Below are 18,209 nucleotides of genomic sequence, written 5' to 3'. Positions count from 1 at the left end.
TGTTATTAGTGGTGAATGGGGGTTGTGCACAACAAACTTCCATATTCTGTAAAACATTACATTACAGCAGTTAATATTCATTTTACATAGTAGTTATTTCTGCTCTTATGCCTACTCTTTCTTTGTCTTGTTGTCCAATCAGAAAGTGTGACTGAGGTGAGGACAAACATCTATGTGACAAGCTTCGGACCAGTATCAGACACTGATATGGTATGTGTGTTCTTACTCTTGCTTAATTTTTCCGAAGTGTTTATACAGATTATGTTCACGCTTATTCACTCATGTCAATATCAGTCTGTTCCTCAGATTTATTGCTTTTGATATAATGTATCCTGTTCAACCAGATATGGTTACAAATAATTGGTGGCAGATTTCCACATGAGAAAACTGAGATGTTTTCATTGCTGTTGAATTGAATTTACAAAGATTTGTTTGTCAAATGTGTCCTAGAGGAAGATGTAGTATCGTCCTTTATTTCCTTTTGTCCTAGTGAATGTTTGAAGCTTCATGTGTTCCTTTATGGGCTCATTTAAGAGAGGAGATAATTGGTTGTGAGACTGCATGGAGAAATGCATGCATCTTAATCATACACACAATTGGCTCTGGTATGCAAAATGAATCACCACAGCCATGCGGCGGCATTTCGTGAGAAGAAAACATCACAATCTGTCAAATTATACAGAGCATGAAACGATAGTCAAATTACACAGAAATAATAATCAAGGTTAATTTTTACATAATCAACCTATAAAGTTGTCTTATGAATTACTCCACTTCAGAAAGTAGAACTGCTGATCTGAAAGTCAAATTAGTATGAAATTACACAATATCTGTTACAAGGAGGACAGCTCTTTTTTGCGAAAAAAAAAAGATAAATGTCACATTGCCTAACAGTAGGCCTAATATAGCATATTCTGTAGTGTTACCAACCCAAAAAGTGGCTATGAAATACCAAGAACAATCTAAAAATGTAAGCTTTCTATAATTGGCTGCTTTTGCGATAAGGAAAGACTCATTATCTCTGATCTATCCCTCGAAGAGAGTGTTAGAATGTTCCCATGACTTATCTTCAACCTATTCTCTGCAATGGTGTCAAGGACGACTTAGAAGACAGAGGCACAACCAAAACAGACAGTTTCAGGTTGGACAGTGAATTTGGTCAATAATCCTTGACAGCAGGTTCTAAATAGTTTGGCCCCTACATCGTCTTGCTATGACAGGAGATGTGGCTGAACAAGCATAGCTGAAGAAACACTTTCTGAAGGTGATGACCGTCTCGCCTGCTACCCCAAAGATAAAGAAGTCCAAGACTTTTGCACTCCAGCTAATGGGATCAAAAGTCAAGCACTGACACACACCAGTTCTGTCACCTGTTGGAATTTGGGTTCCTTACCACTGTCGCCTTCAACTAGTTGGTGTATAAAGCTACCCAGTCTCATACGTGCTAAGTAAAACTCTGATAACTTTTATTCCTTTTCACACAAAGTATGATTTACAGAACCCGAGTTTTGATTAAGAAAGCTTTATTTCCGCACAATTCCTTGCAAAATACTATGCTATGACTTTGAAATAGGTGAAACACAATAGACTGTGAAACGCTCCAGTACAGATCCCATGAAACTATGGTATGACAAAACAGATCAAACCTGTGTAGAAGGCAATTAAAATATCACCACTGCATCAGCAAATGCATAGATATGTTGTTTACCAACACGATCAAGCATTAACCTTTTAGCAACACTCCCCGGACATTTGAATTCTAAACCACAGCAATACTTTCCTGATGAAACTTAAGAAAAACACTGCAATACCTGCCTGTACCAATGTAATAAAAACATGACCATGGTCCCATATTGAACCCTTTTTAGTGCCACTCACTGGACATTTGACTTTGAAAATCCTGCGAAACACGCACTAAGGTTCATGATATCGGTGTTGCAGAAACATTGCCAAAAGCACTTATATTCAATGAGCCTGGGTTGGTTTAAAGACACTTAATATTCAGGAATTGTTATTGATTTGACATCAATGACACCACTGAGTGTGAATAAAATGTAAACTGAATTAAGCTGAATAATGACACTATAGCTTCAACTGAACTTGTTTCATAATTGATGAACTTTGAAATGCTGACACTCCTATTCAACTGAATTGAGCTGAATAATGGCATTATAGGCTTGTTAGAGCTGCTTTACAGCAGAATTTGAATTTGTCTCATAAAGTTTCCACAACTGATTCTGGTACTACTTTGAAACAATCTCTATTATAGAAAACACTATAGAAATACAAAATGACTTGACTTGACTGGAACCACCATCTTCTACGATGGAACTGTTACCAACATACGCCATCACATCAATTCCCTCGACAGAATAAATGCCCTCAATGGACTTCCCCACAAAACCCTATCTCTCCCTAGTCTAGTCATCCTCATAGGCATCTTTTGGTGGTGTCTTTTCCGGGACATTTTTATTAGAAGTCACTGGAAGTAGAGACAGCTAATATGAAGGCAATGCTATAGTGGCATTGTATTGAGGGTACAGTTTATTTGGTGATTCGTAAAAAAAAAGACCTTGTTTGGTGGAAATGTGAAATTCCTTCATGCATACAGAGTATGAGTAAATATTAATCTCTGAATGTTGTTGTGCCATCATTGTGCAGAAAATAACCGACCACAATAAGTGATGTGCTGTCTCTATGTGACGTCTCATCAACCCCCCATTATTCCAAGTCTCTGGGTTTGCATATGCGAACAGCAGTGCTGATTCTAACAACATCAGAAGTCTAAAATGAAAGATTCACAGAAATCAATGGAAAAGGCAGTATTCTGTGGGGACTCAGGGAATCATAGAGAATGATAAAAGATAAAATTGGTAAAAGAGACCTCAAGAGAAACTGAAACGATGTATAAAGTCAAAGCTTTTGTTGTTCTAGGCTATGACATGCGGTCACAGTCACTGGTCACTAGCCTGGCAATATCACACTATACAGTACCTTGAGGAAGACTTGTCACACAGTGCATCAAAAGCTATAAGAGTGTTGTTACTAATGACTTGCCTCATGCAATATCGACCATTCATTAACCATCTGATCCATATTGCACACAAACAAGGCAAGAACAGTCAGCAGCTCTGGTCTGATCTGAATGATTCTTTTCATTTCCTAGGAGTTAGTGTGTATAAATTTTCATAAATAAACCAGGAAAAAAGTTAGAACAGTTATAGAAGTGTCATTTCCAAACAACCAGGTCATTACTTCCACTGGAAGAGTGCCCTCTCAAAGAGTTTGCCAGATCATTATCCTCTTGGTAGAGTGTTTTTGCAGCTATTGGTGTTCTTGTCCCCTCATTATAGTGTCTTTAAATTTTAGACACTTAAGTCTGATGCTAGTATATTTGTATCCCCTATTACGGGGAAGTCATGGCCTAGTGGTTAGAGATCTTGACTCCTAACCCTAAGGTTATGGGTTTGAGTTTTGGCCGGGTTCCCTTGAACAATTCTGATTGCCCTCTTTTTGTATTCCCATACTAACTCAACCTAAAATGTGTGCCAGTGTTTTTGATTTATCCGCATGTCCATTCTACAATATCTACAATGTCAGGTATAGTAATTTTACTTGTAACTGGACTTTCTCATTACTTGAAGATCTCCAGGGAAGCACTACCCTGTGATATTTAAAAAATGCACAGCATCAGCATCATAAGCATCTCTTAATGCACAATATGTAGTTCTTTTGACATTGGCTTTATTGCCAAAACCACAATTGTTATTTGTTTTGTTGTTGTTGTTGTTTTTTCCTGAGCCTGCATTTCTGGAAATGTCTCAGCCTTTTTAGAGTTCATCTTTTGTCTTTCCTGAAGGCATTGTCAATGACTTACTTCATTGCCTTAAATAAATTTTTTTTTTTTTATCTATGCAAGTTTAAGCTGAAATAGAATCCATATATCAGATCAAAAGCATTGTAGCATAATCTCTCAAGTTATGCATGAGATACTAGACATAGGTATCAGCTAGAACAAGCTATAAACTATTTGCTTACAACCTACAAACTTCTAGCAAAGTCATGATTATATTCACACTATATTCTGTCATACACTCTGTTTTGTCATGTTCCTTATCTAATTTTATGTAGTTCATGTCATGGCCCCAGTTTGCATACTGAGAGCTAGTGCCAATGTCAGATTTGTTTCAGATAATATTATCTGTTGTCAGGCTTTGTAGCAAATCCCTCTTATGATCCTGTTCATGCTTATCCAGATAGGTCACAGACTCATTGTAGGGATTTGGCACCAGAGTGTGTCACAGAATTTTCTCTCTTGGTCTAACTTCTACTCCTTGGATATGCTTCTTGTATTGTTGTAATATATTGTTACATATAGCCAATATTACTGTTAATCTCTTGGCAGTACCCTGTTTTTGTTTGTATATGGGTGGTTTAAGACTTTATACTGGAATGTATCCTTTTTTCAGAGCTGTTTATCTGTTGTTTTGCTTCACCTATTTTTTCATTGTGGTAGAAAAAAAAGCAAGCAATAGTTTTGCACATTCACTAATAAAAAAAACAAAAAAAAAACAAAGTGTGTTTAATATATTAATACTTTGGAAAGCAGGACATTTTGGCTAAGAAAAGGTTTTGACAGAAGACTACAGAAGAGTGACATGTTTTACATTTATTGTTATTATTATTTCAGTGGGTTTGACATGCCCAGTCGATGATCGGAATCTTCATCTGATGTACCTCATTTTAATCACATTTGTCAAAAGCGCTGTTGATTCCTGTCACATGGGTGTGCACAGACTGAAGACAAGGAAGATGAAAGATGTTCCAATGCAAGTATTTAATAAGAATCCACATAGAACAAACACAGAAGACAGCAGCAAACACATGCAACTCAAATGTAGACCAGACATTATACTAAGGTACAGGAAGGATGTAAGTATTGTAGCAAATAAGATAATTAATAAAACACATCTGAACCAAATGAACTAATAATAGTAACCACAGAAATAAAGGACAAGTGGGAAAATCAAACAAAAGAGCACAGGAACTAAAAATACAACATAGAAGTCCATGACAACAAAAACCAACTGAACAGTCTTGTGATCATTTCATGGTGTGAAAGTAATACGACAGACATAATGTTGATGGCATCTTGAAGTTGTGTTCTTGGAATCAAAGAACTCAATGCATTTGATGCATTCATTATATTCTGACATGCCTCAGTGTTAGTTGTCAGTTTATTACCTAATGTGCTCCATTTTCACATTTCACAAGCATTACTGTGGTGTTATGACTGCATAGAAGTACTCTTTATTGCTTTTTCTTTTTCCTAAATCATCCTCATCAAAAGGGACAAAAATAGCAGAGTGTCGAAATTCTTCTAAATATACTATGCCATGGAACAGATGCATAACATTAGTCCCATTATATAATCACAGCCTTGACCGAGTGCCTGAGCTGTCAGTCATGACATTACACTTTTATGGAAGAAATGAGGGAAAGACATTACGTGAAAAAAGGTCAAGAAATAGCTCATGAGACTGGTAGAGAGCAGAGCACTTACGTGATGGCCTCATCTGCAGATACGACCACAAGAACGCCTTTCTCTTTATGAGGCTGTCCGTACAGTCATTATCTCTAGGTTATTTCTGCAATAGGAGATGTTGTCATCTTTTTCGTTTTATCCATTTTTCCTTTCACCTCCATCTCAGATCTTCATCTCCATCATCCTTCATTCAGTTTTCACATTTTATTTATTTTTTCAAATTTCTCCAGCCGAGTCTTTCAGCATCTATTTTTGTTTGTACCTAATGCTTCTTTTCCCACCTGTCTTGTAAAAGATTGCACTGCTCCGTCACATTTGTTTGCTTGTCCTCTTTGTCATTGCCCATTCCTCCCTTTCTCTATATTGGGCTTCATCAGACAAGTTGTCTGCTTTGAAATTTAGGCCAGGCTAATCCGCCCCCGGTGATGTGTTGAGCCTTGTCCAAACTGAGGATGACGGTTAGTCGGGGTCTTGTCCTGTATCGCAAAAAGTCCTCGTCATTTTTATTACCAGAAGTTATCAATACATAATATTACTGTTGTGGCTGTTGCAGTTTGCTAAATGAGAAAGGTTTACTCCAATGTATGTTAAAATACTTTCTTTTAAGGATGTGAAATAATTATCGTCTCTGATGATATCATAATTATTGTTTTGAAAATGTGCAAACTGATATTATTGAGGATGCCACTTACTTTGCAATAAACAAATAAAAAAACGTTTTGAGAGTCAAAAGCATTCACTGTGTGATGAAGCCTATTAGCAAGCAGTTAGAATGACCCTATAATTCAAGTTATGAAAGCAAACAATATCTAAACAAAATATGTATGGGTTTGTGTTTCATAAAATATGATATAGTCACGTAATTTCACACAAGCAAGTGTGCCATTGCCCTGAATATGAGTGTGATTGCAAATTAGATATTTGGTCACACTTTATTTTAGGGTCCAATTCTCACTATTAACTAACCATTAACTATTACTTTTGCCTCAATTAACTCCTTATTTGCTGCTTATTAATGGTTTATAAGGTAGTTGTTAAGTTTAGGGTATTGGGTAGGATTATGGATGTCATGCATTATATGTGCTTTATAAGCACTAATAAACAGCCAATACGTTAATAATAGACATGCTAATAAGCAACTAGTTATTAGTGTGAATTGGACCCTATACTAAAGTGTTACCAGATATTCATTTTCCTCAAGTAAGAAAAAAAAAACAGTTAATACAATTGTTAATACAAAAGTAGTTAAATTTTAGACCCAGTATTACCTATTTATTTCTGTTTCATCATTGAAATTAGTTCCAAACAAAGCCAGATTAGAGCAATCACACATCTCAGAGCAACATTGTGGTGTTTTGTTCCTGAATTAATATGTTTTGAATGAATCAATGATTCAATGATACATTCGTAAAGACAGCCAGTGGCTTCATTATTAAATTAATCATCAGTTTTGAATGAATTGTTTAAAGGCCGTGTTGCAAGGTTAATTTTTTTACGAATTTGTGCAATTTGCTTGTTGGTAATAAACATTTAAACTGTTATCCATTGTATTTTATGTTGTTGGGTATCACAAAATGGAATATAATACGAAAAAGTAGGTACTATCTTACAGCGGTCTCCTTTCCCCCACATTGCATTGCATCACGTCACGTTGGGGAGATAATTTACCAAAGCACGCCATGAAAGCATTGAGAGTGACTAGAGAGAGAGAGAGTAGTAGACGAGAGTATTCAGATTATAGATAAATAGATAAATACTAGGGGGTGTAACGGTTCACAAAATTCCCGGTTCGGTTCGATACAATTCTCTGGTGTCACGGTTCGGATCGGTGCGGTTCGGTACGTCTTAGATACAGCAAAAAGAAAAAATTGGCAGATAAATTTCCTTGATTTTTAGAAAATGTTTTATTTATTAAAACTAACAAAGTATGTTTTTTTTGTTTGTTTTTTTACATTGAACAATGATGGAACAATGATGAACTATTCTTTACCCATCTTCTATGGTGTTTTCTTAAGCAGCTCCTTATAAAAAAAATGTTAAATGTTATACTGTTGTAGTAGTTATGAACAAATACAAAGATGTAACTTTTTATATGGAACTCTATAACTCTTTATATTGAGTGTGTTTTTACTCAATTGGTTCTCTATAGGGCTTATGTTTTTTGGAACAAAGCAGGAATTACGGTCTGGCTGAAACGGGCTCGTGAAGGAATATTGTAACGGGGCTCAATTACATTAAGCATGTTCTTAAAACCTGCGTTTTCCACTATAGGCGCTCGCTCACTCAGTACGCACTGAAGGCTCGTTGCAAAATGGCTAAAGGGTCTTTCACACAGGACGCGGTTTACGCGGCGCTGGACCCTGGGCTCAGCGTTGGCCTTCAGATACAACGCGATTTGCGCTGCACCATGCCAAGAGCAAAGTAGGTGGAGTTTTCAAAACTGCCCGTGCATATTTATAACAGTTGTTCTATCTAATAACGCGCAGGCCTGTTAATTGTAACGTAGCCTACTGCTCAGGAAATTCCGACACATACAGTACTAGTCCATTTTCATTTCCGTGCTTGTTTGGATGCCCCGATCGATTGATAAAGTGCACTCAAACACCAGACCTGTTGGTTATTGGAGGATCTTCTTTTTCTGGTCTGTTAAACACATTGGCCATTTTGCAACGAGCCTTCAGCGCGTACTGAGTGAGTGAGCGCCTGACTGAGTAGCCTAACATAAACATATAAGTTGGTGAACCGAAAGCCTCGTACCGAACGGTTCAATACGAATACGCGTATCGTTACACCCCTAATAAATACATAGAAATAGACAGATAGATAGACTAGATATATAGATAGATAGACAGACAGACAGATAGATATCGACCAACAGCAACCCAAACACACTTGCTTCCCTACAGCACAAGCTTTCCAATGCAGTTTCCGTGGGACAGCACCACCCACACAAATACCTGACAAACACAGCGACAGAAACGCGGCTACATTTGCAACATTTTCACCTGAGGAAGAGATAAACACTTAGAAACACCCATATAGCTAGCATGATGCCTTCTACTTCTAGATGTCAAAGACAAAGTTTACCAGTACTACGACACTGTGACAAAGGTTACCGGTACTTATCTGAACTAACGTCATGATCACTGCCACTAGATATAAAGAAAACGTTGATTTTTCACTCTGTGCTATTCAATGACAGTAAAAAATATGTGTGTCGTTATTGTGCACTGCTGCTCGTAGACTAGCTCCAGTGCTCATTGCTGCGATGCTTATTGATAGCAACTCACCAGGACACTTTACCAACTCTCCACTCATTCTCCTCGGACCATGCATTTAATTAGCTTTGACTGACATTAGTTCTTGGCAATTCCTCATTTGCCCTCTCACGTCTGGCAGGTTCGAAATTACATGGCTGCGGGCCATCATACATGTTGGCTCTTGCCACCTCTTTCTCATCCCAGACAGTCACTATAGTTCTGATGCTGCGTTCCAGGCAGGTTTTTGAGCTCGTAATCACTATTTAATACCACGACTAATTACTTTGTACCGTTCCAGGCAAGTTACGCCAAGCTTTCTGAGTGCAAGGAATTGTAGCTAGATTATTTATTTTATTTCAACTGCGACATTTGACTTCAACAGAAATTTGACTGCCGTTCCAGTGCACTTTCACGGGTTTAAGGTTGGAAAAACACGGGTTACAGGTTGCCTGGAACGCGGCATCATACACGGCTGGGCCTACCTTTCCTCGACTTCTCCCCAGTGTGGTCATCACAGAGTTGCATAAAAAAAAAGTTAATACCAAAAACATAAAGAACTGGTCTTTAAGATCATTTTTGAGACATTTTAAAAATGATATACATATCTTGAGTGATTTATGTACCCATTAATCGAAAGTGGTGGTTTATGGAAGCATATGGGTAGCATTATTGGGTTATTAGCATTACCCAATTTGGGATGTAATATGCAAAATGACAATGCAATATGTAAAATGGCAATGCATTTCTGTATTTACATTTACATTTTCCAATACATTTGTGATTGGTCAAATGATCATTTTGCCACAGTTTTTGCTTGAACGTGTTAGACATATCTAATCATATCTGTAATACATTTTCATTGTAATTTTGCAACTTTTAAAGCATTAAAATTAGTATTCAATTTACATATTAAAACTGGTGTAGGAAATGGCAAATGAAAATTATGTAATTTAATTTTCATTTTCATTTTGCACCAAACGTTGCACAAATGTATTGGAAAATGTAAATGTAAATGCATTGCCATTTTACATATTGCATTGTCATTTTGCATATTACATCCCAAATTGAATAATGCTACCCATATGCTTCCATAATGGTTAACCTGCAACATGGCTTTAAGTGCATGATTCAATGAATCACTCATTAAGACAGGGACTTTCCGCTACCTACTAGCTGTTTTAGTGCCCTATTTATTTATCCATGACAGGCCTAAACCAGCCAAGATGCCAGCACAAAAACAAACACGGCTAAATATTGTTTAATTATCAATAACTCTTTCCCCGTTAGCATTTTTGAAAATAGTAGCCAGCCACTGCCAGCAATTTTGATGATTTTCACTAAGATTTTATGGCCTCCATTATATTTTGCTCTATTAATATTTGAATATGCAAAGCACCAAAATAAAGATCAGAGCCAATACTGTAAAAAGAATATATATATATATATATATATATATATATATATATATATATATATATATATATATATATATATATATATATAATAATAATAATAACACTTTTAATATAGCTTAAAGCATTCTTTTTTTTTATCAACACTTGAATATAGGTAGGTTTCATAAAATGTGTAGTTTTTAGCAAAGAGATGAGAAAATCAATAATAATATTTAATAGGGATACTATTCAGTACGATTATCAGAGCATGAATCCAGGAAATCGCTTCCATTAAGCCTGCACAGCCATATACCACTTCTTGGATCAACATTTTACTCTGTCAGATTATGCAGTTTTCATTTATATGCTGTCTATTGCTGAGGATCGCATTATTTCTCTTATGAATCTGTTTACAAAAGAGATCGCTTGTTTTTCCATCCTATTCACGTATGTTTTTGTTCGGGAGGTTTTGTACTTTGTTCAGAAGATGTGTTAGAGTGCCCCCAAGTTTATAACAGTGAAAACATGAAAATCTGTAAAAACTCAATGGTGGGGAAAGAGTTAATAAATAATACCCAAAATTATATATATATATATATATATATATATATATATATATATATATATATATATATATATATATATATATATATATATATGTATGTCAGTGTTGCACACCCTTACTGTCTTAACAATTTGTTGTGTTTTGTAATGATTGAACACTGTAGCTAATCATGTAAACATACCTCTGCCCATGAATGCAGTGGAGAATCAGGATAGGCCAATCAATATGCACACCGGTTTGACCACTTTTCTTTTTGGCTGATCATTATTGACAATTTTCTGACTACTGGTTAAAGTTAAGGGGAGAGAAGTTACTAAGAAACTACAGTTTCGACAAAACAGTTCAAACCTGCATATAAGGAAGTTCAAATAGCATGGGTTGCATCAATGAATGCATTTCTATCACTTTTGCATTTGTTAACACTATCGAGTAGGTTTAGTGCTGGATTTGGTGTAGTGGGGTATGTTGTTTTCCAACACGATAGAGCATTAACCTTTTAGAAACACTCCCGATCAGTTGAATGTACTTGTACCAAATGTAATAAAAACATGGCCATGGCCACATATCGAGCACATGCATCGAACCTTTGATTGTACAGAACCTTTCATCTTATCAAGTATGTAGTGACAACCTGGCACCTCTCTGTAAGTCGATAACCTGAAACTAATGAAGCTTTGACAAAAGAGTCTTAGTTTAATGAGTCTGAGCAATATGTGGCAGGCCATTTCAAGTGATAAATCAGCTTAATTAAAATTCTGTAATTTTATACTAACCCTAATGTTTGCTGCAGCTATTTTTATCAGATCAGCAGAATAGTGACACCATCTGTCAAACTCCAAAAGAAGCATAAAACACACCTGGTGAAATAGCCATGAAGCCATGACATATCCATGTGCTAAAATAATGGTTTGCAAAAGCCATACTTTTGCTTTGTTTGGAGAACAGAAGTCATGATTTAACAACAATCTTTAACATTAACATTAACATAATGCTAAGTCTTTTATTAATGTGTTGTGCTGCTGAGGTTGCTGTGTGTGGGCTGCCTGTATCAGTCACAGTGTGTCGTTGCTCAAGGGGACGCAATAACAAAATTAGGACTCCAAGACGGATCTGGTCAAATTTAAGAGAGATGAACAGCCATTGTTGACAATATTTCAAAAATCATGTTCTTTACATAAATTTCCCAATCAAGTGCTGAGTATGCAATTTCAGTGCATAACAGTAACTCATCTGACAAGTCCATGTTAAGACTGCTGCGGTAAAAGCTTCTCGGGCAGTGCCTACAAGAGGACAATTTGCATCCTTAATGGATGGCACCCATGAGCTCTGGTATTGTGTTTCCATAGCTACAAGTCGTTCCGCCGGTTTAAACAAATCCATGCTGTGTAATTGCAAGGCAGTGTAACAATCTCAGTTTCTCAGTCTAGATATTCTCTCTCAGATTAGTTTATTACCATTACCCAATGCTGGATCTCTAATGAGCTTTCATATGGATGGGTGTGATAACATTTGTGTGCTTCGTGATTTAATAACATGCTCTGACTTTTCAGTGTTGTAGGATTATGAATGAGTACAACTTTGTAATTTTCCCTTGGTCCAGGAGAACATAACCACACAAAATGGAACTTTTTTGACCTTCATATGAAATGTTCTTCTATGTAACCAGTAAAGCACTGGGATCAGGAATTAATCAGACATAATCGATAATAATTATAAGTGAGGAGATCCAATTTGTTTGGATCTGCTTTAACTTGAATATATATATATATATATATATAGATAGATAGATAGATATATATATATATATATATATATATATATATATATATATATATATATATATATATGTGTGTGTGTGTGTGTGTGTGTGTGTGTGTGTGTGTGTGTGTGTGTGTGTGTGTGTGTGTTTGTGTTTCTTCATATAATGTAATAATAATATGGCAGGTATCATGTCTCTAAAAAACAGCCTGCCTCTTTGGATTCACAGTCATGTTTGTGATTGGTTACAATTATCTTAAAGTTTTTGTATATAATTTGACTACACTAAAGCATAAAACTACCAAAATATGTTTGCAGATATTTAGGAAACATGTTAAGTTACTTGTGTCTCTGAAATACAATGCTACACTCAGTTATTCTACTTTGAAATGTGCATTCTGTGTCGGAATGTCTGTTTTTGTTTTGGTCTCCTAATTTACCCAAGAGTACTTCAGCACCCCGGGTTGCCAGTTGGTGGAAAACAAAGAATATTGCAGCTATGGAATCCAGCAAAATAAACTGGGTTAGTGATCACAGATTCTACATGACCTAAAAAGCCTCTACATCTATCTACAAAGCTCTATGACCAGAGGAATGTTAAAACACAGAGAAATTTCAGATCTCTTGCTGCTTTCACCGTGCTAATTCTCTTCATTATGGAAGGTGATTGTAACTAGCACCAGGGCTTAGTTGTCTGCAATACGTGAAGGTAATTCCGAAAAAAATAAAATAATAAAATATTCAGGTTGACTTCAAGCTTACTTTTCTATATGCATAAAGCCTACACAATACTATTCTTTCTCATACTGTGTTTCTAAAATAGATGCATAAAGAAAAAGACAACACATTATTGTGAATGACATGAAATTCACCCTCTATTTGATGCTGGTGGTCGGTTGCAGTCTTGGAGCTTTGCATCTGCTTGGAAATCAAAGAAATGTTGCAACCACTTTTGATGAAATGCTTTCCACCAGAGCTGCTGGCGTAAGAGCTGCTCCAATCTTATATAGCAGCAGGGAATTAGAAGGCACAGATTGTATTTCCGACCACTCTTTTGTGACATGACCATCAATAAGTAATCCACACTGCAGGAGACCCAGTACACCAAAGCAGCTCTTAATGAAAAAAGAAACGCTTTCAAATGATACAGCACAACAGCAGTGTTATCCCTCCACCGTAAATGTTCCCTATGAACTGAAAGCCTATAATGTAATCTCATTCATAGTTACACATTTAAAGGGTATAATGTTTTATAGGTACTTTAAAGGTTAGACCACTCTTCGTTTTATTGGATGTATTATAAGTCATTCTGAAATGTGTATAAACCTTCACTTAAAAATTGTACTTATTATAGTAATTACAATAACTATGTAATGACTAGGTACTAACCCTGAACCTACCCCATGTAGTTACCTTGTATTACCAGAACTTTCTTAGATAAATACACTATAAGTACGCTATAAGTACATGTTAGTACACGTATTGTAAAATAAAGTGCAACCAAAATGGTTACAACATTTTTCTGAAATATAGCAATGCAACCCTTAAATCCCAGATTTCACACCCTTTGATTACTCCTCACAAGTAAAATCTCCATTTGATTGCTTAAGTGGATTAAAGAGGTTGGCTGAATTGAAGTGAATTAAACAGATCATTAGATTGATCGCTTCGTTGGACGCTTTTCCACTCAGAAAACAGTACAAAACTCTCAGCTGTCTGTCTGTTGTCTCTGGGCGGTGTCCAGGCAACAGCATGTCTGCTGCTTGCGATTTGAGCATCTAAGCGCATTTAAGATGAACATTTATTTTTTTTCCAGCACAATCTGAGCAGAAGCTTGCGTCACGTTAGTTGGCACCACGCTTGGTCATGTCAGACATTCTTATAGAGCCTGTGCCCTGCAGATAAGTGCTTCGATGTAGATGACTTCACGGCTTGCACAAACTGGCTAGCAGCTCAGCGGCTGGGATCATCCTCCTCTGCTGCTTAGACAAAGATATTCAAAGTAGCTTCAATTAGGAGCCAAACTAAGGTGGCCTGCCCACAATCTTGTGGTCTCATATTTACCAGTTAGTACTGTATATCTACAGCAAATACAACTTGTATGCCCTTCTGTGAGAGATCAGGAGCATTTCTAATTATCAAAATGCTAAAAAATTGTTCCCATGGAGTATTAAACGGACATCGTTATTGGTCCAATAGTTTTAATATTAATTTTCAGTAGACCAGATTATAGTAACAAATGCCTCATTATGGGAAATTGGTGATTCATTCATAGCAGGAACCTTCAGCAACAACTATAATCTTATAAGATGCAGATAAATATTGTTAAAAAATTATAATTACAATCTAAATGATCTATTCGGTGGCCTCAATTCTCTCAATACTGCTGTAGGGATACAAAAAAAAACCTTTTCACTTCTCACTTAGGTTTTATTTTTTTCTCCGTTTGAAGTGGCTTAGCATGATCAAAACCTTTCATTTGGGGTTGACAAATCCCCACACTCCATCTCATTGCTCATTAGCTCAACACGTTATGCCACCACCCAGCAGCCACCATTCTGTGTCCATCAGCCGCTTGTTGCTGAAATGTCTTCAGTAGCATTAGGCCTATATGTAGAAGTCACTTCTCTTGAGGTTTTCCCTCTTTTCAGTTATTCTTCTACTGCTGAAATGTAGGTCACAACCCAGGGCCCCAGCAGGGCAAGTGTAAGGAAAGCCCAGAACACTCTTTCTTCTTCTCTTGTGTGACCTTGCATGGATCAACCAGACCTCTGCATAGGAGTTTTGATCTTTAGATTAATCATATTTTGACAATATGCTTCTACTGTTTTTTTTTTATTTTTATTTTTTTTTATTAAGATAACTGCTCTTGTGCTTTCATATTGAATTAGAACAGCATGTTAGCTCACAGACTGTATGTCCCATATTCTATGAATGTGTTTAATGAAGTTAGTCCTTTAGAGACAGCATATACATGCGAGAAAAAGGTGATCAGGGCTTATGGATATTGTGTTGTGGATAATGATGATGCCGCATCTTAATTTCAAGTCAAAAATGTGCACACAAAACGTTTAACTGTATTATTCTTGATTAAACGACCAGCGATGTTCTCCTTCATCTTTTGTTATTTTACTTTTTTTCTTTTTTATCTTCATCGGGCTTCTTCTGCCACAATTAACACATTCCATGTGCTATAATTAATACAGATGACTTAAAAGGGATGGAGTAAATTCTTAAGAGTGTGGAAAGGGCTGTGGGAAAAGCAGAATCAGAACGAGGAGAACTGTAATTAAACGGCTGTAGAAAGCCCACTGAAACAGGGTTTTAAATTTCACAATTAATGGAATGGCTGAAGACTTCACTGCAAGTCATGTTTATGGTAAGTTGCATGCTCTGTGTTTATTTTTATTCTCAGGGTTGATATTGTCCACTGGGGAGGCATTGGCAATGAAAGAGTACAATTATTTGAAAGGGATGTTTTAGGTTTCAAGTACAACTCAAACTCTATGCATAACATCATAGACATGCTGTTGATTTCAACTCGTCACACACACTCTATGTAGTTTCTGACATACTCCACACACTTGAGTTTATATCACTGAAAACCAAATGTTTAAGCAATGCATAAAAATGATTGAACAAGATCAACAGATTTTAAATGACAACACAGCACTTACACATAAAGGCAAGTGAGACTCTCTCATCCTTTGCCATTTATTTATTTATTTATTTATTTATTTATTTATTTATTTATTTATTTATTTATTTATTTATTTTGTGAGCCTGACAACTACAGATGTCATCCATGGTCTGTAAATTTGATAGTTTGCCAAAAGTCAGAACCAGTCTACAGATTTCACAGAAGATCATGTGGTGTATGCTAGCTTCAGGCCATTATTTCATCCAGTCGGAGGATATCAAACCTGTTTGATATTTTGAGCCAATTTCAGAATACGTTTTCATTTGTCATGCGTCTCTAACTAACATGGCGCTAGGTTTCTGCATTTGTTGATGTCCAGTTTTTCTTTTAAACTATTTACAGAGTGGACAAGTGTGTGATGCTTAAAGTGTTTTAAAAGCTCTTCGGGTTTTGAAAGTCATTTAGTGTATAATTTTATATCCATACATCCATTTTCCAAACAACTTGTCATATGTCAACTCGTTGGAATGCTGGACCATTATTATAACTACTGTCTGCATTATTATTTAATTATTATGAATAATAATAATGACCCATCATTAGTGGGAGCTACTAGAACACTAGAGCTGCTCTGAAATACTGGCCATGTTTAGACGTATTTTCAGCTTCCCAGCTGCACTTCTTGTAACAGAGTCTGACAGATGTGTGATTTCTAGTTATCTGGAATAGTACTGCATTACAATCAGGTAATTAATGCTGAGTGCTGTGACAATCTTGCAGGCAGTTCACTTCTCATTAGAGACCTTTGCATATTGCTAGACAGTTAGTCTGACAGTGTTTGCACTCTAACATTTTTCTTCATATCACTCATGATTCCCAGCCACTGTACATACTGTATTCTCACCCTATTGGGCTTTGAAATTATTTGCAAGAGTTTTTGCCTCGTGCGTTTTACTTTTGGCAGAAACAACAGGAGCAGCAATCCAAAATCCAGGAACATTTCCTATATACCTATTGCATTAAAACTGTCTAAGTGATGGATAGACCAAGGACCATGTGATGTGCAAATATTTCCTAAAGCCAACCTGACTACAAACATATGTTGAGCAGAACACCACTGGCACTTTTTATGCATCTTAAGTCTGTAGGAATTTGTATTTCATTCTTACATTTATAGTATTTTTTTTTTATTTATTTTTTTTGGAAGACAAATATGATAATCCCCTTGTGAATATAATGGAAGTTATATAATTTTTTAATATTTCCATTCATACTGTTTCAAAAAGTGAAATCATTTGTGTTCATATCGGTATTCTAATAAAACCACAGCAACTTTTTATTGTTAAAAACTCTGACTGTCAAAAAAAAGTAACATTTGAGAATTAAGTAAAAATGTTATTTTTGCTTAAAATTATTAAATGATCATTTAAACGTATTTAAAGAAATTAAAATGGTCTTTTTTATTTATTTTTTTTTATTTTTTTATATATAAAATATATTTATACAACAGTTACTTTTAGTCCTTGAATCTGATCTGGTCTTTCCAGCCATGCAAAATTCTACCAGCCAGTATCACCACAGGAACCATTTCACTGCTTGTATATTCTGCTTTCAGCATTTGTCACAGTGAGCATCACGGTGGAGGACACTTTACAAATACTACTGTTCTTTGTTATGGAATGTATTTTGAGGATTTTTTTATCAGAGAATGTAGTAAAAAAAAAAAAAGAAAAAAAAAATCTATATTTTATTTATAAAGATAATGCCTATTTGAAAATTTGCTTGTTATAGACATATTTGGTGTTGTGAGCTCCAGGGTGTCAAAGGCTGTCCAACGCTCATGAACCAGCTGAGAACACCCTTAATTTAGCCAGCTCTTCTGGAATTTGATTCTGGCTCTATATTGGTTAAACATGATCTATAATTTGTCTTGGGTAAATCTAATGGGCAGTCTTTGGTATAATTAATCTATAAACAAAGTTGTAAACAATTAAGCTAGTTTTACTTTCAATAACACCTTGTAAGACACAGCCAATAAAAGCACTGA

General features: G+C 35.9%; 1 protein-coding gene across 2 annotated transcripts in view; it reads left to right on the top strand.

The window, feature by feature from the left end:
* gabra3 (gamma-aminobutyric acid type A receptor subunit alpha3) overlaps positions 1–18,209 on the top strand; it is a 215,191-nt gene that overhangs the window by 109,728 nt on the left and 87,254 nt on the right. For both annotated transcript variants that reach the window (XM_026234254.1, XM_026234255.1), the window contains exon 4: positions 143–210. In XM_026234254.1, the coding sequence (XP_026090039.1) occupies positions 143–210 (68 nt within the window). The remainder of the gene's footprint in view (positions 1–142; positions 211–18,209) is intronic.

This window comes from Carassius auratus, chromosome 46 (assembly GCF_003368295.1).
Source record: "Carassius auratus strain Wakin chromosome 46, ASM336829v1, whole genome shotgun sequence".
Lineage (NCBI taxonomy): Eukaryota > Metazoa > Chordata > Actinopteri > Cypriniformes > Cyprinidae > Carassius > Carassius auratus.
The sequence above is the reverse complement of the archived record's forward strand: the minus strand, read 5'-3'. Positions and strand labels throughout refer to the sequence as shown.